Here is a 27,574-nt window from a genome sequence, read left to right on the forward strand (position 1 = left end):
GTTTTCTCATATATAATACTTCGCTGCTCTAATTTTAATTAAATAATCAATAATCCTGATGAACCAGTGTGACTGATCTCTCATGCATGCAACAGCCAGCTGCAGAATGCCTTTCTGTGAAAAACCCTAGCAACTCCCAAGAATATATATTATATTTACATATAGCAATAATATGTTAATACCTAAGCAGACAAATGGCAAGAGTCAAAACTGTTATACTGTTAGAAGATATCAGTTTTGTTTCGCCCTGAAAGTTATGTTGTTACTTTCACAAAAACACAACACAATGGTATCTGAAAATTTAGATTATGGCAATAGTGTCTACAGACTATGGGCACAGCAAGAAAATGAAAACTAAATTAACACACAATTCCTGTTGCTGTCTGTATTTTCTCATTGATTAGCTGCCAATATGCTCAAATGTTTCAAGAACAAGCAGGCCAAGAGCAGTCACAGCTGAAAGCCTGACAAAGAATTTGACAGCTATGCAGTTTCAGCACACATCCTGTATTTAAAAAAATAATCATTAAGGTCAGATCTCATATGGGGGAAAAAAAAGGTCAGGTCCCATATGGGGAAGAAATGCAAAATAACTAATTAGCATGATGAAGCGAGAAGATTTCCCTTTTGACGCATTGATGTTATACCATTCTAAGACAGATCAAAGAAATATGTAACTTAGACACATACAAGGAGCCGAGATGATTTCAAACAATTTATGTGGTCATACTGACAGATACATTATCATATAAACATTAGTTCATAAAAGCATGCCACACTGAAAATTTCATACAGATGACACAAATACACATTACATGTAGGGTTCTTAAATAATATGAAAAGGGATAAATTAAGGTATTGTAAGTAACAGCTGTATTGACACATATCAAAGGTAAGATCCCACATCTGTGAAACGTGGAAAGGTTTTACAGTGAAAATCAGAAACAGACACGGTAATGTTGGACTATTTCGAGCAGGGATGCTTTCATGGACTGGTCTGGATAGTACAAACATCTATACGTATGGCTTTGCAAGTATACTCTATCTGACAATTTGTATCTAAAATGAGAACACTGTATAAATTGATTAATTAGGGAACTATTCATTTCCAGGATTATATAATTACACAAGCAAACATCAGGTGGGAGGTTGTAAAAAGAAGAGATAGAGAAGTGGCAGAAGAGTTGTTGCTTTGATCACACTTGAGATGTTTAGAAACTAGAAATCAACTGGGAAATGGGTTTGCTGATTTTCGAATTGACTAGGCAGATTTTCTAAAAGTCTCTTGGTAGACGGAAAATTGATATGATCCATTCAAAATGGAAAAAAAGTCTTAAGTAATAAAAGATCCTACAGAACCTTATTACCTGTTTTCTATGTTTAACATGGTACATTAGGATTAGATTTTAGGGAGAGATGTGAAGGGAAGAATCCTTTGGACACTACTTTCATTTTCTGAGGTAAGCCAATGGGGAACTCACCAAAGGTTCATGTTGTGTGGATGAAACCTGCAAACTTCACTTTTTCAGCAATTTCCTGAACTCATCATTTGATTTTGGGTTCTCTTCGCCCTGTTCAACCTTTGGTTCATTATTGCTCCACCCAAGGGGTCTGACCACAGCTCTAGGCACTGCAAATGTGTTCCTCTCCATGAGTTGCACGTGGCCTCCACGCCTATGTGAAACAGAAGACGGCGCATTGTGTGATCTCGATTCCTTGGAGACCTCAGCAGACCTTTTGGACTCCCCTGAGCCACCATGGTCATTACCAGAAAGCTTTCCTCTACCTACATGAGGTAAACAGAAATCTGTAAGATAAAAGGTAGCATGCCCCAATTTGGAAACAGATATGGAAATTGGATTTGATTTAAGAGAAATCTGTTGCATTTTAACCAAACTATTTTCTAGAAACTGAAATGCTTCTCATGACTCGATGACTAATGTGTAACAAAATAAATAGTACTTTAGGGAGATATGCAGCTTAAGCAGAAATAAAAAGAACAGTAGAGAAAATGATGATAGCTGATAACATTATTCTATTTCTTGTGTTGCAACTTGATGCAGATATTAGGATTTATTTCCGCATTATTTAGTTTCTAGTATTTTATTTCCATGTTATTAGTTTCTAGGATTTTATGTTCCATGTTATTTTTAGGAATTCTTATTTTAGTAGGTTTCTATTTTTTTAGATTGATTATTTGCCTATATATAGGCTTCTTTACAACTTATTTTGTAACTTTGATTGATATTGAATAAAGATTCTTCTTCCTCTAATTCTGGTTTTCTTCTTCCCTCTTCTGATTTCTTCTCTTCCCTCTAATTTCGTCTCTTCTTCTATTCTCTTCTTCCCTTCGTCTTCTCTTCTCTTCTTCTTCTTCTTCTTCTCTTCTTTTATTCCCCTATTCTTCTAATTCTATCCCCTTTCGTCTATTTCTCTCCCCTTTCCTCAATTTTACTTCACGGTGCTGCATCACAACTAATAGCAGATGATTAATCTTTTAGCATCACTTACCATTCTCCCCAAAAAAAATCTTTTAGCATCACTAATATACTTATAACCAGAGAAACTGTTTTGAAAAAAACATTTTATTTCTCTCGTACAACCCTTTAAGTTGAGAATGGCCTAAGTATTTGATCTTTGTCTCTATGAAGGACTTCTCAACTTTGAAGAAATAAGGATGAGATGCTGGAATGACCAAATGGACTCTGGACCACTTGAGAAACACATATCGCACCTTTGGACCATCTTACAAAGGACTATAGGTGATTGATTAATCAAATCACTTACTAAGCCTTCCAATAAGAGGGGCCAACTTTCTCCACCCACCATCCTTCTGGAAGTTAATTTAACGAGGAAACTGGTAGCACAGATGAAGTAAGCTATCATCAAATGTAATAGAGAAACAATTAGGTAAATTGCTGTTGTAGGAAAACAAGAATACCATCAAAGATGGATGTGCGAGCAAGCTTCGAAGTATATGTATGATGTATCAGCAGGCATATCAGCCAAAACTCAAAACTAATATTTTAGCAATTCTTTTTTGGACATTCCCGAGAAAAATAGTTTCCTCATCAGAGTATGAGCAAATACAGCATCTCATTACGATAGTTAAGATATCAAGATTCATGACTTACCCAAGATAAGGTTTTTTATTTCCATTTATAAATTACCATTCAACATGATGCACTTCCCAGTGAGATGCTTGATGCATTTCACAATGGGTGTGACATCTTATTGGTCTTCATGACAAGGAAAACATATGCAAGCCAATTCGGAATTTAAGAGAACTTTATGTCCATAAATAGATGGGCAGATTTGCAACAACAGTCCCCCAAACTGAACTGTAAAAGCCACAATATTCTCATGTACGATTTCTCATTCAGATTAATTCATTAAACAATCCTATTCATTCATAAATCTAAGAATGCATCAAAAACATATTTGTTTAGCATACCACGCCCCCTTGCAGTGCTGCTTCCTGAGGATGCTCTCTTTTTGCTTTGCTTTGGATCTGACCGTGCAATATTCAAATTCTGTCCAAGTAGTTTCTGTCTGTTCTTCGTAATAGCTGCTGCAAGATGTGCATCATCAGAGAAATCCACATATGCGAGTCCCTGTAAAAAATCAGGATGGGTCTCATTTTATTTTTTTTAATGGTAAGATGGGTCTCATAAATATGAGATTAATAAACCTTGTACAAATTGAAAGCCAGAGAGAGAGACCCTTGATCTTCCGGTGAACTTGTCTCTCAATAAACGTATAGCAGTTACGCCACCACCATCACTGAAGAAATCACGCAGATGGTCCTCCTTCGCCTATCAGGGGTGTCAGAGTTAGTATCAAGAATCCAGGAATTATATAGTAATGTTCATTCACTTGCAAGAGAACAACTTGCCTCAAGGCTGATGTTTGTAATAAAAGCAGTGCATTCATCGGTATAGAAGTTAGGATTGGCTTCTGTAGAAGTGGAATCTCCTACAGGTTGCTCATTTGCAGCTTCAGGTTTGATGGTTGTGGGCAAAGGGGCTGCATCTGACACGTTGAGTGGCACTGTATCATTAACTTCTGTTGATTTATGAGCCGTATCTTTCTGATCTGTATATTTTCCAAAGTCTTGCTTTTGTTTCTGAGCTGAATCCTTCTGTCGCTTTGAGGGAGGCTGTTCATCAATGAATCTAACACTAGTTTTCCTTTTCTGGGAAGCGGCTTTCAGTGGATTTTCTTTCTGAGCTGTTAAAACAGCAGAACTTTTGGTCTCTTGCTGTAACCTAAATAACTGGAGCTCCTCAAGACGAGGTGTCACCTAAGAATAAGAACTAAGAAAACCATCAAATATTCTAAATTCAGAGGAGAGGGCTCAGTTCAAAGTAGAATATAACTGGAGTTCCATCACCAAAAAAAGAGCATATTTATTTGTGTGCACTTGTGTGCCTGTATACATTCCTGAAAGTAAGTCCATCTGTGCATAGCAACACGGTATTACAACAGAAAGATAAAAGAAAAAATATCAATCCTGCGGTCATTATACTAAAATCTGTTTTATTTTAATCTAGTCTCATCGTGTTCTCCAACAACTGAATAGGAAGGATTGAAAATTTTATTTCATATTATCTCATAACCATAGTGACAAAACGTTTAGGGGAGTGATAAATCGACCCCCATATATCTTAAATCGACCCCCTATGTGTCTATCTCTCTTCTCTCTCGCTCTCTAACCCAGAGGAGAGAGAAAGACACATACGGGGTAGATTTAAGATATTTGGGGGTCGATTTATCACTGCCCAAAGTTTATAGGGAATCTCTAGAGCTATAAATTGATTTACAGGTTATATATTGGTAATTTATAGGTAATAAACATTAAAGCTGAAAATCAAAGACAAATCCACTCATGTGTTTAAAGTTTAAACTTTAAACTAATAAATCATAGATTGGACTCTTCATCAACAACCCAATCTTGAGAGTTTTTCCTACTGGATTATGTTTTCTAGATGAAAATGCATGAATATAGCAATTTTTGCTTCAGAAAAATTGTATAGCCTTCAGGGGGCTATTCTGTAGCCTTTTAGCAGGTTGTTGTGGACTCTGTGTGGGCTGATGTGTAGCCTCAGTGTGGGATGATGTGCAGCCTTCATATTGGCTGTTGCAGAGGTAAGGACTGCCATAGGAGACATGCCCCGGCTCTCCACATGAAAAACAATGCAAAGTGGATCTGATGTCACCTCTATTTGTGATACCACCTGCACGAACAGCAGGGGAATTACGCTATGATACCTTCCCTTTATCAGCTTCTTCGCCACTTCCAGAAGTTCTAGGGTCTGGCCAATTAATTGTTGAGTATTTCAGTCAGTCCTAGATGTTATTTGCTCAATCGAAACACCTTGACTAGTGGCAAAACTTTGTGCATTTCCTGTTTGTGAAACTACCAGTTACTCCAAAAGCTTAAGCTGTTGGAGAAGGCGTTTTTTAATATTTTATACTTTAACAGTCCCCCTCACGTCTGGCCCCTCTTTTTTAGGGTTGGCCTACATGTGGCACATGTGGCCCCTCTTTTGGGCTTGGCCATTGCATGCGGATTTTTACTATCAAGGAGGTTTGAACTCAGGACCTCTGCTCTGATACCATGTGAAACTACCAGTTACTCCAAAAGCTTAAGCTGTTGGAGAAGGCGTTTTTAATATTTTATACTTCAACACTGATCATACGCAATTTGATGGGATCATCGTACATATAAAATGTGCCACACGTTCCTCAACCCAAAATGCATATTGGTGAGCATCTTGAAGGTTAAAAACCCTAACGTTTCTCACCTCGTCTCTAATTGCCATTTTCAGCCCTAAATTATAGCGTGTCGTCAATTGTTCATCTATTTCATTCAACTCGACCAGAATGGACAGGTCGTTCAACTCGGTTGTGTGGTCTTGTATGGTCATCTCCCTTTGTCACAGCAAAACGCTGCAAGTTTTGTAGAACACACATCAAACGTTCTAACTTTCTCTGTAATTCTAGCAACTCCTCTTGCTATGCTTGATTCACACGAGAAGCGCGACATCTACATGCACATCCATGAACTGATTTGGAACTAACGTAGCACAAGCACAAGTACAGATCTGGACAGATACGATCTACAAGAAGTAAAAAAGGAAAAACTAGAGAAACTATGGTAGAAAATTGAGTACAAAAGGCACCATGTGGTGGTTCTGTTCGTACAACTTCTTGGGTGACTATTGACTGATATAAAAACCAACTTAAACTAATAGTGCTCACCACTTATAACTTATTGAAGGCTCACTAAAGTTTTAAGATACTAAAGTGGACGGTCCCACCATTTTGAGTCACTAAAATCCCAAAAACGAATTTAAAAAACCAAATCCCGCAAACTAAATGAAAACTCACAAAAATCCAGCAAACATTGAAAAGGAACGCAAATACCCAACCAAAATAAAAAGCTCATTTATTAAATGAAAAAGAGAAAGAACACTAGTTTTTCTTCATGAGTGCCATGACTACTACTGCATCACAGACTAGTCATTAAAAATCCCTAAAAAGCATAAAGTTGGACTGTATTAAAATGGGGAAAAGCTCTCTCTTCATGCCCTTTTCTTCTCTTTTCTCCCTCTCTTTGTCTCTCCATCACATTTCTTTAGCAGGAGCTTTAGTACATGAGGTCTGAGCAGATTCCCTTCAAAGAGCATGACCACCCATTCTTCAAAGGAAATGTCATAAGGCTATGCCACCCTACCGGGATGAGGTGCATGCAGCAAGTACCCCATGGCACAGTGTGATGAGCTGCTTGTAGAGTTGGAGTCCAATCATCAAACAAGGATTTTCAACAAAATGGACTGATCTTGGGATTTGTGGAGGAGAAGCCCACCCCCAACCTAGGTTGTTCCGCAAAGAGAAAAACCTTTCTCAAGGTTCTATTGTTCGGCCATATGGGCGGTCGCGCATGGCCAAGCATGTGAATCATGCTCAATGGATTGGTGGTGGCCAAACCTCAGGTGCTGGCAACAACATGATGTTAGATCAGGTGTTGTCATAACCATCTCCTTTCCAATAAGCTAAATTCCAATGGCAGTGGAGATGGTGGAATTTATGGCAGTTGGGGATGAAGAGGCAACTCTCCAGTTATGTGAGATACACCACTCATTATGAGGCACATCATATTGGGTCCAAACAATACTTTAGCCATGGAAGTGCGCCTTGACACGTTGGATGTCACCCTATGCACTACTGTTATACCTTAGTGGAGAGGGTGTATCTACTACATGGGTCTCGGGCCATTGGAAAAAGTTCAGATTGCAGAGGAATGTTACTTGCAATTCAAGATATATAAAATTGATGAACTTTTTAAAAACCCGTCGAGTTCGCATGTGCCATTTACTCACTGGGCTAAGAATCAGGTCGACTTGGTAGAGTTCCAAGTGAAGTAAGCAAGTTATAAATGTAATGAGGATCTTTTTCTTCAAGTAAGATGAGTTTGAGTAAAAAATAAATATATCCCTAAGCATTTAAATTCCGTACAATTGTGTTTTAAGTGTGCATAAGTGTATTTATCTGGGGTTGAGCCTCTAGTTCAAGGTCAAAGGCCTTTCTTCGACCTTGAGGTCGGAGGTTCGATCCCAGCTTACCTAACAAAAAAAGTGTATTTATCTGATCCTTAGTGTCTATATGAAGTAGCTTAGATTCCATGGTGTCTCAACCTAAAGATGAGGTGTGCACTTGTGCATTTTTTCTTTGTAACAAGAGTGCCTCGACCATCTATTAAGTCGTGTGAATGCATCATCATGTTTTCTATTCTTCGGTAAATAATATTATTTACTATTACTATTAGCATTTATAGTCTTTAGGTAGGTTTTAGGATGGAGATTTTTTAACTGAAGAGTAAATAATAATTTTAAAAAACGACAATTGTGACAATTCCCATTGTAAAACATGACATTGATTTTGATCATTCTCCAGCATAAATTTCTAGTAAGCATGCTTAATTGCAACAAGAAAATCGCCAATAAAATATATTGCAAATAATATTCAAACTTTAAAACATTTAAGAGGGATCAATGTTTTTTTTAGGAAAAAGTAAAGATGAGGCTATATTGCCTTTAAGCAAGCAAATTGAAATTTGGGCCAAGGAAGCATACCTTCCTTTCAGCATGGTCAAAATCTTCCAGAGTACCAAATTCCCTCTCAAATCGCAACCAAGAATGGCATATGTCCTGAATGATTCTGTGTTTTAGGAAAGGAAGGTATCATCTAATCCATAATACACTACATTTCAGAATGACCAGTATGACCTAAGCAAGATGAATTCGATGACTGGAGCGACTATACATCATGCAATACCATTTTACAACAAGTTGTACACAAATAAAAAGGCAACAATAGTCTAACTATGGATGGTCTGAGTCAATGCAAACTTTAATTTATTCTATTAATTAGATAGAACAAATATTAGTTGTCAAATAACAACTACACGCAAAATGAAATTTATTCTATTAATTAGATAGAACAAACATTAATTGTCAGATAACAACTACCTGAAAAATGAAAAGAAAATCATGTCTAAATTGGTAAGGCACAAAAATAAAGGTTTGGAAAAGTCTACAAAAAGCTCAACCACAAAACTCTAACTCTGCACTAGCAAGCTCATGGTCAGTCTTCTTCTTTTTCTTCTTCTTCTTGATAGAGCCACACAGCATCTGATGCGAACCTAAATGACAACCCAACCCTTCACGGGGAGGACTCCCTTAAGTGACTAATTAACTCTATTTTAAGAAACAAAATTATTAAAACACAAAAAACAGTGGTAGAGAGGAGTTTATCACTACCATAGAATTGTACCTCTGAACCAGTTCCCAAGAATCTTTTACTGTAGCATCTCTTATAGATGGATCTAGCCTCGTTGAGGTGCCCCCCTTCAATTTCCATTGCAATATAACATTGCCAGACTTCCAACATCGATCCACTAAGTAAACAAATAGCAAGTATAAATAGAGCAAACCAAGAAAAATAAAACATATATGATACAATTTTACAATTGGTAGACTTCATGTAGAACTGGACCTTGTCTTAATCAAGCTCTCCCAAACCCCACGAGCTGCAACCAAATCTTTTCCGATATTGAATTCTAAACGAGCCCAATAAGAATGCAAACGTAATAGACCCTCCATATTTTTTAGGTGTGGAGACAAATACTCTGCAGCACGCTGCAATTAAAAGACAAAGTTATGGTACAAAGACATGAATCAAATAGTGTCTGCTTGAGCACACGATATAGCATGAACTCTAATGCCATCAAAGCAAACAAATAACAGACAGACAAGTGGCCAGGTTCTAAATTTCAGCTTTGGATTTGGTCGCCACGGAAACGGAAACGTTTTGGTTACAGTTGGAAATTTCGGTTGAAATCATGTAAAATCATGGAAACATATAAAAACATATGCAAATGATAGAATTTAAGTATGAAAGTTTAGGAAATGTGAGAATAATCACAAATAGACTGTTAGAAACCATCACATAAGCAAGATAATCATCTATAATGGTTTAAAAACAATGAACACCTAGTGACATGCACTATCGCTCATGTCTGATAATTTGGTACATACCAAATTTCACATGTTATTCATATAATATTTATACATAATACACACCACATTTCACATACAATTTATATAAATATAATTATGCAATACATACTGATATAGTATACCATTATTACACTTGCGATTTTGGTTTATGCATTTTGGTGGTTTCGGTTTCGGTAGGGTTAGAAACGGAAACATTTCGGTCATTTCATGTTGGTTTAAGTGGAAATTTAAAACTATAGACACACAAATTATCCAAAGTCATTTATGCGAAAGTATACAGTTCTGCACTTACCAGTTCTGATTAAGAATACACTCCATGAGAGGGAAGCACTAGGCCACCTTATAACAATTCAATGCATGAAAAGGTTGGAGAGTAGACTAATATGTGTAACTGTGTGTGCATCACTATACACGCACTATATGATAATGTAGTATAGGTGCATCGGTCCAACATTGTTGAGTTCAGGCGTCAGCTTGAGTAAAAACAGAATCTAAAACAAAAACTAATAAAAGGATTTCTTGCTACCAAGAATCTTATCCAAGAAGTGAATGGATGCCGAAACATCAACGGACTCATCAAATTTAGAAGGTCCAGAAATGGGTTGACTATGATAGAATTAGGAACCCTAACTGCATCACTAGCAAACTACTGCTGACATTGATAGTTAATCTGAGGTTTGGGCTGACAGATTCAACAATAAGTTACTAATGGAGCTGTTTGGATCTAGATCCATCCATGGAAGGAATTCTGTTTCCCTGGGAGAGTGGAATCAATCCAGTAAAGGAAATAGTATTGATCTAATGATATATAATGTAGATTCTAATATCTCTAGTTCATTCTAGTAAACGAATTTGACAACATTCCCTTTGGTTCACTTGAAAATCACGATTCAGAAGAAGAAAAAAAAATCATCCGCAAAAGAACCTCTCATCCAGAACTTGTGAGAAATCTCCCTAAGTGAAGTCGTTAGCATCCAAAATAATCAAACATACCTTTCCAGCTAGAAACTAATGAGAACCATTAGTTTATCTATCTTCATTTGCACTTCCGGATTAACTTTTGCATCACCCCAAGACAGTCATATTTTAGTGATCTAACAAGCGAATCACTCTCACCGAAGGATATTACAAATGCTCTAATTTAATTTACAATTGGACTAAAAATAGTTATGCAACAATGTTACAACAATTTCTTGGCAAAGCTAATAGCTGACATAGTAGCAACATAGTCAACATACGCAAACATCTATAGCAGAGTTTTTTTTTTTCCTTTGCGAAACAAGTCGCTGTATGACCAAGAAGTTGGTTGTAAACCTCGTCCAAGAAGGACAACGGAAGTCTCTCAAGTAAACCTTTCTGTCATAAGGTGCAGCAATCATCCATGGTTATAGATAAACTTGGTTATCCGGCAAGCTCTCCTGCGGTGGTAGCAATGATGGAGAACTCAACTGGTCGAGCCAAGTTTTCAAACATAAGATCTATGCAATGGACTGCACACAGGGTCCCACACGAACTATCATATTTTATCTATAACTTCTTCCTTGCAGCTTTGTAATTGAGATCATTATCTGTTACAAAATGCACAATGTTCTCTAGACCAACTTCTCTAACAATTTAATCAAAAATTTCAAACCATCAACACTTATCACTACAACCAATGCATCAACTGATGATGGGGACCATCCTAGGCCCATATTTTAATTTTTAAGTGCCCTTTAGGTGTTTTAAGTCCCTTAAGTTATAGGAGGGGTACCACAGTTCTTTTCCCACCATGACCAACATCAGTGATAGGTGTAGTGGACCCATCAGCAAGGGTGATAAACTGAGAGGGAGACGAGAAAGAGCGAAAAGAATGAAGCTGAGAAGAGTTACCAGTCAGGTGATTGGATGCGCCAGAGTCAATGATCCATGACCCTGAGCTAGATAGAAGGGTAGTGGGTGAACTACCTGGCTGGGCGAAACCTGCAGAGGGAGGACGAGAACTGAGCCGCAGACGCTGGAACTCCTCATAATCGGCACGGGATAATGTATAGGTGGAATCAGCTGGTGCAGGAACAGAAGCAGAGGGAGCACAATCTGAAGCCGAAGCAGTAGTAGCACCCATGTGAGCCGAGCGTGCCTGACGAAGCTCGGGATGCAGGGTATAGCAATTGTCAATATAATGTCCCTCGCGCTGACAGTGAGTGCAAAAAGAACGGCCACGTCCACCACCAGAACGACCACCACCAGAACCGATAATCTGCTGACGAAGATGCATGTACTCTGGACCCAAACTCTCAAGGTACTGCACAACACGGATCTGATCCCTCTGACGGGCAGCCTCTTTGAGATCCGTGGTAAGCGGCATGTAAACATCAAGCTGCTGACAGAGGCCAACGAAGTGGCTGTAATGGGTGGCAAGAGGAAGATCACAACGGCGGAAACGCACCCACTCGGAATAGGTAGAGCAGATCCGACTAATGTTTGCCACGCCAGAGTAAAGAAGAGTAACCTGATCCCAGATCTGTTTCGCAGTAGGCAGAAGCATCAAGGGCCCAGAGAGGTGAGGGGCCATACTCTGCCACAAAAGGGTACAAACAAGAGCATCCTCCTATTCCCATCGATCAAAGGTGGGATCCGTCGTAGGAGGAGGATCACGACGAATGACGTGGGCTTTCCCACGGGCAATAAGATACTTCTCGACGGCTGCTTTCCAAGTAATGTAGTTTGCCCCATCTAACTTAACAGTAGTGATATGTGGGAATGATCCATCCACAGAGAGAGATGATGACGAAGAAGACGCCAAAGAGGGTGTCGGACGAACACCAGGAGCCACTCTTGTGGAAGGATTATCAAGCACCTCCTCCATAACAACAAGCAAGAAAGAAACAGACAATCCAAACCAAGACGAATAACAGGAGATAACAAAATAGGTGGGCAAACTAGGATACGCCAAGAAAGCTAGACGCGGCTCCAAGAATGACGGGCATCGACGAAGCTTGACAAGAGGGAAGCCATGAGGCACAGAGGGGAGCCGCAAAGACAAACTAGAATCAAAGTAGGGTAAGAGTAAGAGATGAAGATCTAACACATAATAACAAGGAGAAAAGAGTGGTAGGGGTTACCAAGGGATGAAAGGAAGAGGAGGAAAAATGATGGGGGTTGAAAAACTTGGGGTGTGAGGCTTACCAGCAAACCTACACCTACATATTGGGGGCAGGAAAAAAAAATTTCTGGTGCGAGGCGAAACACAGCCCTGGAAACTTATTTCCAGGAAAGTGATTTTTTTTTTTTGGGGGGGGGGGGGGGGGGTCAGAAAATATTTTCCTGAAAAATTTTAGGGGGGTGCAGATCCTCGGTCCTGGAAAAGGTTTTGGGGGTGCAAATCCTCGGTCCTGGAAAAAAATTTCCGACTTAGTGGGAAAATATTTTCCTGGAACGGGTGCAAATCCTCGTTCTTGAAAAATAATTTCCATCCTGTGTGGAAAATGTTTTGGGGGTTGCTGCGCGGGGGTACAGGACCAGGAGCTATGCGCGGGGGAGGAGAAATGTGGCGGGCGTGACTCGTGAGGGACGGGGACGGAGGGCCTGGTGCCTTCGGCTCGGAGGGAACGACTCCTTCTCGGGAGGAAAAAGACAGCGTGCCGGTATACCTCGGATGAAACTTGGCCCGGAGTTGGGTTTCGCAGTGAGGGGTGGGGGGTGGCGGAGAAGATGGAGAACCCTAGGGATCAGAAAACCCTAAGGCTCTGATACCGTATTAGACGAAAGTTTAGACAGAGAAAATAGAATGAGTTAGGGTTATCTCCCCCTGACTCATATCTTTATACTAAAACATAAAGGGATGTACAAAGTCCTAAATGCCCTTAGGCAAGTTACATATTCCAACATATATATATATATATATATATATATATATATATATATATATATATATAATGAGTCCCAAAACACCTTCTAACTAACCATCGCATATAGAATATTACATCATGCCCGGTGGGACTCGAACCAAGCAGTTGATATTTATTTTTTTTGAAATGGACAGTTGATATTTATTTAAGTAGCTTCATTCAAATCAAAAAGAAATAAGAGCATTCAAACCAATAAGTTCCCTAGTTCCAAACGTAGCAAACAGAAATCAAATAAGCAATGTATGTGTGCCAGCCCAGAGAAATAGGATGCAAAAAATAAACAATTAGATATATCAGCATAAATACAAGAAATAAACGGTGAACGATATTAAAAAAGTGTAAGGAAATAAACATAATGTAAACCTGAAATGTGTCTCTTATCAGCGCATAGTCAAGGCCATCCTCCACTACAATAGCTACAGAAATTCTTCTTCTTAAGCTATCAATTCGAATGAGGAACAAATTCATATACTGAAATCACACAGTACAAAGATATGTTACTATCAATTTCTCAGTCCAACCCCAGGCGCCAAATGAGTATTCAAGAAGTCAGAAAAAGTCACAAGTGAAGATGATTCACAAAGATTAAGTTTTTCAAGCAGCATATAAAGATGCTTCAACCATAGCATTTTATGCAACTGATTGCACATAAGTGGATTTCACTGCTAATTATTATCAAAATATCTGTACATAAAGCTCTGCCATCATGTTCTGTTATGCATAAAGTAATTATGTGAATCAAAATTTTTTACTGTCTTATCTCTGGATATTATTATTTTTACACAAATCTGGCTGCACTTCAACAGGGAAGATGCTCAGGCCCAACCTTAGATGCACCTAATCCGTATTACATGTACTTACAGTTGGCTCCAAGTAGCCATGTAGGGTCGAGAAAGTTAGAAAAGACAATATCATGCCCTCGCATTCCCATTATTAGCAGGCCCTCAATCCACCTCAGCATTCTACTTCAAGAAAGAGGCAAGCATCTTTTCTCATTACTCTTGTTTCCAATCCTGTGGCTATTTACTACCAATGGGTCTTTATTTATGTGAATCTTACCCAGACACATATCAATGTCAAGTATCAAAGTATAAAAAGTATCTGGCATGGCTACCTCGAGCAATCTAGACATGAGGACACCTCATACACAGATCAAACACATTTAGAAATAAAAATAAGAGAAAAATTCAAAAGACAAAAGAAAATTCGATTCCAAACAAAATTTGTAAAAACTAAACTACCAGATAATCAATTAGGAACGCAATAGAAATAATGCAATAACCATTTAAGAAAATATAAACAACATGAACATCATGAAATAAACACCAATTAATCCTCAGATATATTATAGAGACCCACATCCAAAAGAACAAAAGGCAAAAAAGAGTAAGAATTGTGATACTACAATATGTGGATCTTAATGTGCATAATAAAAAAAGAAAAGTAAATCTTAAAACATGAGAGCAATTAGCCTATGAATAGCTTCTTCGGTGATGTGGAAGGGTGTGACATGTTTTACTACAAAAAAAATACCAGATCGAAAAAGAAAAAAGAAAACTTATAAACTACCCCGCATGACACTTCTTATAGAATCATCACAAAACTTTGACCATTGATGTCTTGGAGTTCAGGTCATGCAATATGGATACATATAAAAACACAAGTACAAGAATTGACATGAAACTCAGCATTTTTTCAAGATCTAAGACATGAACACAGTAGATGCAAGTTTACATAAGCCATACGTAAAATGTTAGAAACTCTGACTAGATTCAACTTAGAAAAAGTAATTAACAATATATTGATCATAGCATCTACAAGATTTAAACGTAAAATCAAAATTGCAAATATGCAACTCGAAAAAACAAGAGGACCTTGAATTTTGGGTTATATATTTATGTCTACATCAAAACCCTTAGTAATTTTCCCCCTAAATTGATAGATTGCATGCAAGCAATGAGTCCACCGGTTGAAGACCTTGAAAGTAAAAGGTAAAAATAAAGGGATGTTTAAAATGCAAGAAATGGCCAAGAAAGCTTGTCTTAACATGGTATCAAAGAAAGTTGCTGATAGTGCGCTATATTTTACCTCTTCGATGCTCGAAAAAGCACACTGCAGGGATTTCTCAAAGACCTGAAATTAAAAACAAGGGTTACACTTGGAATCCTGATCTTTGTGTAAAGAAAAAGAAAAAAGAAAAATGCAGATTGATTACAGCGATAGAAACACCAATTGGTAAAGATAAGTGACATGCAAATAAAAATTTGAAATTTAAACTGAGATTGCCGCCAAGTTCACCCAACCGGTCCTTCAAAGAATCCATAAACACAATTAATGCAATTATAGTTGAAGTTTCTAAAAGGAGTATCAAGTTGGAATGCCTTCTAGGAATTCCTCTACTCTTCTGATTTCTAATTAATAGGGTTGCAACTCAGGTCGGGCGGGTCAGGTTTTCGGGAACCCTACCCTACCGAGAGATTATCTCGGGTCGGGTCGGGTCGGGTATTCTTTGAGAAAATCCTAGATTCATAACCCGACCCAACCCAAGATAGTTTCTTGAGTTGGTTCGGGTCAGGTCAGGTTTTGATTATTTAGCGCAGGATAATGACTAATTTCAAAGATTGTGGAAAACAACAAATTTTTATGCCAAAAATCTCTAGATTTCTATAATCAAGTGTGTAAATTTAAGAAAGAAACTATTTTTTCACATCATAAACATGATCAGCTCAATAAAAACAATTATATCAATATAGAGAAATGATAGAATGAAGGGCGCCCTTGCAAAATTAGCTTCAATGGAGCCCCTATTGGCTAATTTCTGCAAAGTGTGGCTCCGAAAAAAGTGGATGGAGCCCAAAAAAGTGGAAACCGTGTTGACTTTGTAGAAATCAACCAATAAGGGCGCCCTTGAAGATGTTTTTTGGGAGGGCGCCCTTCATTCATCAATATATTAGAAAATAATTCGCCGTGTTATTCAAGAGATATTTAACAAAATCAGAGTACACTTATAATTAGACCCGGCAAACAGGTGGGTCGGGCCGGGTCAACCCGCGGGTGATGCGGGTGCGGGTCACAAGGGTCGGGTGAGGAAATGACCCGCATTTTTGCGGGTCAGAATTTAGGTGACCCGCGCGGCCCGCGGGTCACCCGCAAATTCAAACAGTTGCTTATTTTGGGAAATGTTATCACTGGACTTTGATGAGGGCGGTATGGCCAGCACCGTGGGATGATCCAAACCGTCCATTAGATGGCCCACAGGCTAAATAGGTGTTGCCCCAAAAATCATTTCAATAGGTTGATCCTAACCCTCCGATCTATAGAGGGTTAGGATCAAGTGATCAACCCTCTAACATTCAAATCGGAGGGTTGGGATCAACTTATGGTGCTAGCCATAACCTATTCAGGCATCAAACCCTTAAAAAATAGATTAGCATGACAAAATCACCATCCTTGGCATTAGAAAAAAAAGCCATCTAACTAGATTAGCATAACAAAATCACCACCCTTAAAAAAAACGGGTGCCCGTGGGTTGACCCGACCCGACCCGTGTTTTTGCGGGTTGGGTCACCCGCGGGTTAGTTTTGACGGGTCACTAAAACTCAGACCCGTGCCCGCAAATTTGCGGGTGGGTCGGGTCGACCCGCGGGCACGGGTCGTGTTTGCCAAGTCTACTTATAATAGTCGGGTCGGGTTTCGGGTTTTTTTCTTTAAACCCTACCCGACCCAAGATTGAGTCAGGTTTTTCAACCTAAAACCCTACCCAACCCAAGACCCATGATTTCTGAACCCGACCCGGGTTATCATAAATCTGCTGTTGAATAACATGGCATTGCCGATACTTCACAGAACCTCCACGAACATGCTTCCAGTGCTTCCTTGTCCTTGTCCATTCCAAAATGCAAATAAAAAAAGACCCTAAAATAACCTGGGTCGGTTTTAGAAATCAAAAGCAGGTACTGTGAAGCTTGTCCGTGGCAATTTGCATCTCTTTGAAACCCATCTTTTTCCCCTAGCTCACATATGATAACCCATCCATGGAAACAGCATTAGCCATAGATTCCTGCTTTCAGTTTTTGGTTCGGTTCTTTGACTTTGCCGCTGCATTCTCATGGTTGGAAAGAGGAAGTACGCTTCAACATGGAAATGAAAACGGTAGAGAGAGAGGATTTTGCCTCTTTCCTCTTCAACGAAAAGAAAATAATTGTGGGAAACTTGGTTGCCACATCAGCCAACAAACCGTCGGCAAGGTAGTCCCGCATTTTGAAAATTGCTTTTCCTTGTAAAACAAACATTCCCTCAACATTCTTTTACGGAAAAAAAAAAAAACCATAATTACTTCTGCATTCCTATTTTTTCCCACTTTTTGTTGCATCCAAACAAACCCTTAAAGATCAAATTATTTTGCAAAAGTATACCAAAGGTAAAAGATATTAGATTATGCTAGAAACCTAAAGAGAACCACCATATCGGCAACTTAAATGATAATCTAATTCACAGGCCAAAATCTTAAAATCATCACAGTTCAAAATTGTCCCACATTTGCTAGTCTCACATCTGTGCAGAAATGAATTGTCAACTAGATAAAAATAAATAAGGAAAGCAATTCACCATTCAAAAATAAAAATAAAATAAGAAAAGCATTTTAAAAGGAATGAAGATAATGAGTGAAACATACAGCAGACAACTCTTTCTCAGGAGCACAAAAACGTTCCAACGAAAGCATGTATCGAGCCCAAAGTTCCCCAATCCAGGTACAGTTTCTTGTGGCCCTGGAATAGACAGCCCTTAGAACATTGGGAACCTGGAAAGAAAAGGAAAAACAAAAAATGAAGGATCAATTAATTCTTCCATGGCACAGCTTCAGCATTCGCATCCAATCAGTCTATTCTGAAACAATTATAGACAAAAACCTTCAACGTTTTGTCCAAATAGCGAGTGTAAGCAAGCCAGAGATCACTTGATATTGGAAACTCCGCCACAGCACGTTCATACAGAATTTGAGTACGAACTGGGTCACCAGAAGATTCTTCAAATTTTATGTAGGTCTGCACAAAAATAAGGACTCACTTCCAAACAACCTGAAAGTAGATGAGGAAGAGAAATCCATATGCCTTATACGAATTATCAGATCGTCGAGAAACTTCAAGTGAAGATGAAATGAACCTTTATTATCAGACGAAAGAGAGAGCATTCCAGATCAGAAACTGGAATAAGCGGTAATCCAACCAAATACCAGGGGAGGAATTAGTTGAAAGCATGTTCAGCATCTAAGAATTTCTATAAGAAATCGCCTGATGCAAGAAGGGTTTAAGTGCTTGTAGCAAAACTTGATAATATTAGTAGTGCCCAAGTTCTCCAAAAAGCAGTTATCCTAGAAAAAAAAACACCAGCGTTTCTATTTAACTGCCATACATTTTATTCTGGAACCTTAGGAAAATGTCCAAACAGATTTTGCAATTATACCTAGATAACTTTCGCTGTTTCAAAATTTCCAGTTTCCGGTATGCTTCAGAACACAGATATCAAATTTACCATGCTCAATAAGAATTATTGATGCATTCAAGCAAAAGGATCGGAAAACTATCAAAAAATGAGGTTCTGCCTCTCTGGCCTCCTGAGCCTATGTGGGGTTATTTATAAACATGCAGTAGTAACCGAGTGAACAAGACCATGAAATTGTAATGAGAGATTAGACCCAGGCTAACACCTGAAACAATTTATCAGCCAGAAATCTGGATTGCATTGGGAATAAAGTTATAATCTTAATCCCAAATATAGTCATGAATAAAGTCACTATACCATAAACTGTTGAAGCCTCTCCGCATCCGATGAATCCCGATTAGAAAGTTGATCCTCATAGTGGGCACGAGCATCATACATCTGCATGGCCCTTTGATATGCTGAGATAATATGTGAGGGAATCCCATCCAAGGCATCAGAGTTGACTTCAATAATATTTCCTTGTTCCGCCTCCCAATGCTTGTAGGCAAGTAATGTTGATCCTGAGTCAGCAAGTGGAACAGATAATTGACGATGAAACAGACTACGGATGCGGTGGACCTGTTTTCGTTTTTCCTGCAATCAAATTGAGGAAAAACTTCAACGTATTTCATCTCATATGACATGGTTTGATCAAAAAATGTTGAATGGGACCTAAAAAGCAATCAAACAATTGCAAATTTATACTGGGGATGAAAACAAGTAAGGACTTAATTTTTATTTTTATTTTTTTGAATGGGTGTAAGAAGTTAATTTATATCAAGTTCCAAATACTAAGCAGTTAATTTATGGTGGGGGATTTAATAGCATAGGCATGAACACAAGTAAACATTAAAAAAGATAAATAATATATATCCTAGGGAAAATGATTCAAGCAGCTTTGCAATTACTTCAAACTATACGCATATGTGTCTGTGTGTGCGTGACCCGTTCAGCTTCTTCCTTTTTATGATAATAATAAAACCGTAACTTCCACAAGAACTTTAGCTTTCAAAATCAATAAAAACATAAGGGTTTACAATATCTAATGGTTGAGATCGATATTATTTCTTTTAATAAAACCTTTGAATAAAATTAGGAAGATAAAAATGTTTGAATAAGTAAAGAAGAAAGGATGGTGAAGATATTACCGTAAGAAGATGGAGCCATGAAGGAAGAAGGGTAAACCCAGGACATCAAACGTCTTGACTTAAGGCCTCACACCAACAGGCAATTAAGACATGACATCAAGATCAATAAGAAAAGAGAATATCACTATAAGCAAATCTCTTATTCGTAATATATCATAACATGCTCTTTCTAAATGCCCTATAAGGCTGCATTTATATAAGAAAATCTAGAAGGTTCTAAAACCATAACCTAAAGAAAGCCTAATAACTAAAATACCCTCTCAAGAACAGTCACCCCTCAAAACTCAAAAAAAGAGCTCCCTTTTTACAATACTATAATGCATGGCTGAGGCAACTCTTAAACTCAAGTAACTTCAGTGAAATATCTTACTACCCCTATTATTTAAAAGCTTCATAAAACACTCCAGAATCACTCATTTAACTCCGTGATGGGGCCCATTCCTTTAGTAAAACTCCAACAAAGCTTAATATTGACTTCTTTGACTCTGGGTATCTTGGAAATGACTATGAGCTGGTGCCTTTCTCTTCCTCAGCACACAATATGCGACAAGGGGATAACTATAGAGGTAGACACTTTAATTTTTTGCGAATTATTATCTCAAGAGGGATGCTACACTGAAGGCCGCCCTGGCAGAAATTGGGGTGGGGGGGTCTTCTGGAAAAGTATTCCTGAGTTTAGCATTCCTATTATCTCAAATGGTTGTTTAGGGTACATTATGAGCTCTAGAATCATATCTACTCCATAGAACATCTCAAGTATGATTAATCGTCATTCCCAAACAATATCTGTGGTATTTTCCATTCCAAACTATGTCATTTTCGGTCATTTGTAGCTTATTTAGAACATCTTGAAATATTTAGCAATTTGCTAGTTTGCGAAGGGCATGGGCATTGATACGCTAGTCTGAAAGGTTTAGACAAGAATAACTAAATAAATAACTTTGGTTTTTGGTTAGGAGTTAGGACAGACATAAAAAAGCGCGGGGTCTTGCGAGGGCTAGATGTACGCAGCCTTACCCCTGATTTGCAGGAGGCTGTTTGAGTGACTCGAACCCGTGACGACGAGGTCACAATGGAGCAACCTCACCGTTGCGCCAAGGCTCGCCCTCTAGGAGTAGGACAAACATAGAACAGATAAATAAACAATGCAAATTTTCTATGATTTGTGGACACGGACACGAGTGTCGCGTCCCGACACGGACACGGGGTGTCGGACACGTCAAAGTAAGGAAGCAGGATTCTTCCCTGGGAGCCTTTGATTCTCGCTTCGATTCTCGTTTCGATTCCCGCTTTCGATTCCCGCTCTGGCAACCTTAAGTAGGATTCTTCCCTCGGAGCCTTCGATTCCCGCTTTCGATTCCCGTTTCGATTCCCGCTCTGGCAACCTTGCGTCAAACTCCCAAAATTTAGAAACGGGGACACGGCTAAAATAGAAAGTACATATACTCATGCTTTGTGGACACAAATTCGTGTGCAGAGTTTCGACCAAGTTTCGACACGGATACGATGTATCTGACATGGAAACCCATAAAAAACTAGAAATAATGTCACACTCATACACATACATACATAAAAAGTTGCTAACACTTCTAGCAATACATTTGAAAGTGTCTAAAGGAGTGTCGACACGAGTGGACACGGGTGTCGAGTCAGACACGACACGACACGTATGTCGGCAATAAATTCGAAGTGTCGGCCAAATCATAGCAAATTTTAAAAGAGATAATATCCGCAACTGCCTTGTTTTCATGAGTATCATGACATCATTCCTTTCATTCGTTTAAACTTTTTTTTATTGTTCGCTGACAGAACATTTTGGGAATTGCAACAGTCAATGAAAAAGTATCAAATAAATTGAGGAGTGCCAGTAGGAGAACAAGAGAAGGTATCTCCCAAAATCAAATGATCAGCTAAAAGATATATGATAAAACCTATAACACGAAGTTTGTGATTAGAAATTTCCTGACCTCACTGCCAGTCTCATCAATAGTAAGTAAGATGGCTTGTTCAAATTCCCTGTATGCTTCCCAGATCTTATTGCCTTCAAGAATATGCAATCCAGCAGCAGTAAGAGCACGTTCAAATAAATCTCTCATCTTCAAGATCCCCGCTGGTGTACAATGGGCCACTGCTTGGTCATTTTCCTGGGCAAAATTCATATAATCGCACCAAAGAGACACAGACTGCAAAGGAAGATGCCAAAATTAATTTTGCAAGGAATCCCCTTGTTGGAGATTTAGCCTAAATAAATTTCATGTACTACATTGACCATTGTAACCTACCAAATAGTCTTGCACTCCTCGCTCATAAAGCTTTTCGATTGCAGCAAAAGCTTCAGATCTGCAGAAAAAACAAATAAGTCATTAACTAATCCAAGGGTCTCCCAACATGACCAATTAATTTGCAATACTGAAGCAACTTCATATGTTTTACCAAATATAGCCAATATGTAACAACCACATTGTTCATCAACTTATCCACAGACGACATGATCCTGGAAACTACTTCATTGGTATGAAAGATAAACACCACTTGAAAGCAGAATTTCAAATTTCCACCAAAACCGACATGGAACAACGGAAATGATTCCAATTCCATCCCCACCATAGATGTTAATTTCGTTTCGTTCGGCGATTCGTTTTGGTCAGTGGGACACAACATTTCGATGTTTCATTTCGGAAAAGATGCTAAGAATTTTTTAGAGTTAAAATTAAAATTTTAAAAATCAAAATATTAAAAATTGAAAAAATACTAATTAAATATAGTTTATTCCAGCAACTTCATGTCGAACCAGTTTGAAACTTTACTTCCTGACATCATACAACTTCATGACAGACCCAGATTGAAACTTTACTTACTGACACATGGTGTGCAAGAAAAAAAGGCCATACGAACATTCCATTGGACAGGACACTTGTACTATCTCTGCAAGCTTGGATTTGTTCTAAAAAATTGTTAGAAAAATTTAAAAATTATATATCAAACAAATCTAACAAGAAGACACATTTTACTACTAAAACCACCTACCTTAATAATTATATTGGCTCTAGATGTGCCTTTTTAATATCAAATTTAGTGCAAACATAAACGAAACTAAGCATCTATCATAACAAATGCTGGCTAGAAATATTACAAATTTAAAAAAATACACCAAACGAAATCCTAAAGAGACAAAATCTAAAATATGGTACCTCTTTCGAATATGGTATTTTGGACATAGGCAAAGACTCCTCACTCTAGTGTAGAATGCTTTGGAGTAGAAAAGGCCCAGAAAATTCAGAAAATATTGTGCAAATATCTGATTTTTTTGGGGGGTATTTTGGAAAGTCTTGATGTGTTTTTAACTCTCCATTATATTTGAGACGGTAAAAAGAAATAAATGACCTTAAAACATCTGTAAAATAAGCCGAAATGAGGCTAAAATAGGGGGGAAACGAGAAAAAAACTTGAATTAAAAAAAAAAAATACAATTTCGGGTGAAGCATTGGTGTTTAGCCTAATTTCATCCAAAACAGACCTAAATGGACGAAATGGAACGGGACAAAATGAACCACTTCATTAAGGAGTCTTATTTGTTTGTATCTTCCTATTTTTTTTAAATTTGTTGACACGTGCACTTCAGTCATTACGTAAATTTGGGTGCATTTTTTTATACAGAGGAATCAGTGAATGAATGTATTCTTTCCAAAGTCACAGTATGAAGTCTGTTTGCATTGCTTGCAGTAAGTCAGGCAAAGTTAAAAATACTAAAATAGTAAAATCAATATTGCTCTGAGGAAGAATATAAGGACTCGTAGGGAATTAATAGAGTATCCACCATTAAAAAAAAGGAGCCATAGGGAATTAACCTCTAATCATGGTGTAACACAAAAAAAAAGTAATAATTTACAGTTGAAACCTCAATTCAAGAAGCACACCAAGTAATCCAACAGCAGACCATAACATGACCGCCTTATAGAAATCCAATTACAGAGAAGAGCATACCCAGTGCTTAGTGAAGCTTCATCCTTCGCCCACTCCTGCCACATTGTAGGACTTAAAGGAAACAATTCACTCATCGATTCCCTCGCCTCCCGTAGCTTTTCTATACGGCCAAGTTTCCTCATAGCTTTTATGTACTGACCAGAAAAAAAAATAGAAGTGAAGTATTACAATAAGTTACAGAACCACATTTAAAAAAAAAAAAAAAAACCGCCAAACCTAATCTATCCATTATAAGTCAAACGAGACTACTACTACTACTACTACAAAAGTCTCAAATTCATAGCGATTTCAAAGAAACAACACGACACGTGTCATTTTTCCGATCTCCAATCCCTTCCGAAGCATGAACTCAAGGAAAATACAAAATACATCGATTTTATAATCCAGGATTGTAAAATCTTGGATTTCACAAACTAAAACTTGGATTTTATAAGCTAAAACCTAGATTTTACAATCCTAAAAATGTACAATCCAAGTTTTAGTTTATAAAATTCAGGTTTTACCTTATACAATTCAGGTCTTAGCTTGTAAAATCTATAATTTTAAAATCCTTGTATCCAAACGAGCAGATAAGGATTGCAGAATTCAGAGAATCGTAGCCATTAAAGGATGAAGGCAAAAATATAGAGATTGGACACAAAGTTTTTGACCTGAACGTGAGCATCGTAACTGGACGGATTTTCAGAGAGCTCTTTCTCTAGGGTTTCCAGCTTCAAATCTTCATCGTCAGAGTCTGAGTCGGAAGAAGAAGTAGGGCTTTTCATGTCAGATTCAGCCCTTCCTCCGTTGGTTACTTCGTCTTCTTCTAGGGTTTTCATCTCCGTGTCTAGGGTTTCCGCCATTGGATTTTCTTTTGCTTCTATTTCTACACCTCCTCTTCTCGCCTCTCGCAATGGCGCGCTGCGTGGAATGAAATAAAGCGAGCGAGTTTGTTTTATACGGGACATTCTGGTAGTGAAATTACTAAAATCCCCCTTTGACACCGTGGATATGATGAAATGACCGGGAGCCGTCCGATCCAAAACAACAGATGAGATTAATAGTTGTTTAGGCCGTGTAGCCCATGTTACTCTGTTTATCTCTTTAGTTATCTGTGCATGGTTCTGTTACTCTGTTTACCTTCCATGCTTGTAGAGTTCTCTTTGCAAGTATGTGGCACTGTCATGTTCTAAGCCATGGTGATGTTTTGGGGCGTGACAATTTTACTCACCCAATCAATCAGTATATGTATTATAATGTTAAGACATTGATGAAAGCAACGTTTTCGAGGAATATCACTTGATTATCAAAAGTCACAGAACATTGTATGAGAACAACTTCCCTCAACTCAGACTAAACCATGAAAAAACTTATGCAACGCCATTAGCATCCAAGTGAAAGAAGTTTCTTTTCTACAATCACACGCATCGAATTTAAAATCCCCTCCTTGGATATTAGTATCTTCCCTCAGCAAGGATTCTTGGATGATGTTGATGACCTTGGTCTGACTCTAATACTCCTCGCCCTCGGCGAGCTTTTGAAAAGTTATCTTTAACACACCATTTTCCAAATGGGCGTTGGAGCTTTCCAAATCTGGATCCAGAGGAAGCCAAAAATACTTCCTGAACTTCCCGGAAGGTCTCTCCTCATCGCGCCATTTCTCTCCTTCCACTTTTTCTTCGATCTTCCTTTCCCAATGGATCATCAACACCTGCGGGTACTTCTCATCCACCTCGATCTTTATATCTTCATTCTTTACCCCTACACCAGAATGGAAATGGCAATCAAGTCCCCTCTGACCTCCATCCACTAGATAAAAGTTTTATCGTGATTTTCTTAGGGTTACATTTTTTTTTTTCCTATACTTTTCTGTTTAGCCATAGGTGAACCCACTCCCAACCCAACTCAACTGGACCCGATTTGGAAATAAACAGGTTAGATGGGTTGGGTTAGGGTTGAGGGAATGCTATCTCGGGTTGGGCTAGGGTTGGCCTCAACCCGATCCAACCCCACCTGAGTTGCACCCGGACTTCTGACTGAGGAATTTATATATGTATATCAAATTATAAGGATATAATCCCTTTCACAATACAAGAGGAGTATAAAATCTCTCCTAATCTCTACAATACAATACAAGTTCGTTAATTTTGAGTCCAATAATAATAAGTTTTGAACTTAAAATCTAAAACAAACAGGATCTCTAGAGAATTGGATTAAATGAATAGTCACCCATTTCGAAAGGGCACTGACAGCCGCACTACTGTAATTTGATAATGGCACTACTCTTGGTTTTACACATTTTTAAGCAGCTGTCGAAGGCTATTCTGATTCCCAAAGACATCTCAGCAGCCCATCAGAAGAGTGTAAACAAAGAAATTAGTGCCATTATCAAAATAAAAGTAGTCGTAATAAGTAATAACTCCCCATAAATCATCCCAAGTTGAGTGGACCCAGTGTAAATGGGGCCATGGGGGTCATTGCCCTCACATCACAACAATCAGACGGCTGATCACAGAGATCATTGATCATCTTAGGGGCCATTTGGATACACGGATTTTAGAATCTTGAATTTCCTCAAAATTGTGGATGGGAGACGAGAAGGAGAACGTCCCTTTGGCTTCTCTTTAGAACCTTGGATTTTGTTGTCAGTGTCATTGATAATGTTGGACAAATGAAAATGATTTTCAAGCTGTTTGGATGATGGATATAATCTACATATCAAAGAACTATCTCATTCGCTTTTTAAGTTGAACACCCCAATTTAGATCTGCTTATGAAGCATCCACTGTCTTCTAACGAATTCCTCCATCTATCTCATACAAGATCAGTAGGTGGAACTGGAAGGGCCAGAAAAATATCTCCGTTACAAAGCGGAATGGGATGTTGCATGTGAGAGAATCCGCCACATAGTCTCACTTTTAAGCAGATTTTGTCTTCATTCATGAGATGGCTGCTCTCACATGCAACATACCATATGAGAAATGCCTTCTGCTGCTATGGACGCTAGCAAATCCCAGGTTATAAAACCATTTAATCTCATCCATCAGAAGGATCGGACGGTTCTAGGGTGGGCAATGAAAACATCTCACGTAGGCGAAACGGCCTCTTGAAAAAAATGCCTGACAATGCAAATCTTGAGCGTAAAAAGAATGAAATAACTTGTCTTAATCTACATTTTTTTTTTCTTCTTGTTGTTCGCTTAGCGGTTTTTTAAAGAAAAAAAGAAAAACAGACAAAATAGGGAAAAAATAAAAACACTATTTGGAAACACACATAAGCTACCCAGAAAAAATACACTATCCTCAAATAAATGCACACTCTCCTGGAAAATTATAAACTATCATGATAAAACACACTACCCTCTAAAAATACAAACACTAATACCCTCTTTGATTGCAGGAATTTCCTGGAAAAGTTTGGAAAGGAAAAATATTTCTAAATTTTCATACTATTTTACATACAAAAAAGAAAGAAAGAAGAAGATGGCTAACTTAACCTAATTCAATTT

At 38.2% G+C, this 27,574-nt stretch overlaps 1 protein-coding gene across 3 annotated transcripts; it reads right to left on the minus strand.

Annotated features, from left to right (window-relative positions):
* Nucleotides 1–284: 284 nt before the first annotated feature.
* EMB140 (EMBRYO DEFECTIVE 140) lies at nt 285–25,006 on the minus strand. Of its 3 annotated transcripts, none has more exons than XM_077367897.1 (17): nt 24,738–25,006; nt 24,088–24,221; nt 22,386–22,443; nt 22,071–22,247; nt 19,274–19,549; nt 18,385–18,519; nt 18,150–18,275; nt 15,563–15,607; nt 13,838–13,945; nt 9,061–9,203; nt 8,839–8,962; nt 8,139–8,213; nt 3,896–4,303; nt 3,723–3,815; nt 3,455–3,614; nt 1,482–1,786; nt 285–505 (listed from the first exon to the last, which is right to left on the minus strand). In XM_077367897.1, exons 1-16 carry the CDS (start codon nt 24,927–24,929, stop codon nt 1,518–1,520), a joined length of 2,523 nt encoding a protein of 840 aa, XP_077224012.1. In that variant the 5' UTR covers nt 24,930–25,006; the 3' UTR covers nt 285–505; nt 1,482–1,517. The 3 variants fall into 3 exon arrangements, with proteins under 3 accessions (XP_077224012.1, XP_077224011.1, XP_077224013.1); XM_077367896.1 differs by having other exon boundaries at nt 22,071–22,286; XM_077367898.1 differs by lacking the exons at nt 8,839–8,962; nt 9,061–9,203 and having other exon boundaries at nt 22,071–22,286.
* Nucleotides 25,007–27,574: the final 2,568 nt, after the last annotated feature.

The sequence above is a fragment of the Tasmannia lanceolata genome, unplaced genomic scaffold (genome assembly GCF_043159265.1).
Source record: "Tasmannia lanceolata isolate RefF3 unplaced genomic scaffold, GAP_Taslan_0.1 ptg000025l, whole genome shotgun sequence".
Taxonomy (NCBI): domain Eukaryota; kingdom Viridiplantae; phylum Streptophyta; class Magnoliopsida; order Canellales; family Winteraceae; genus Tasmannia; species Tasmannia lanceolata.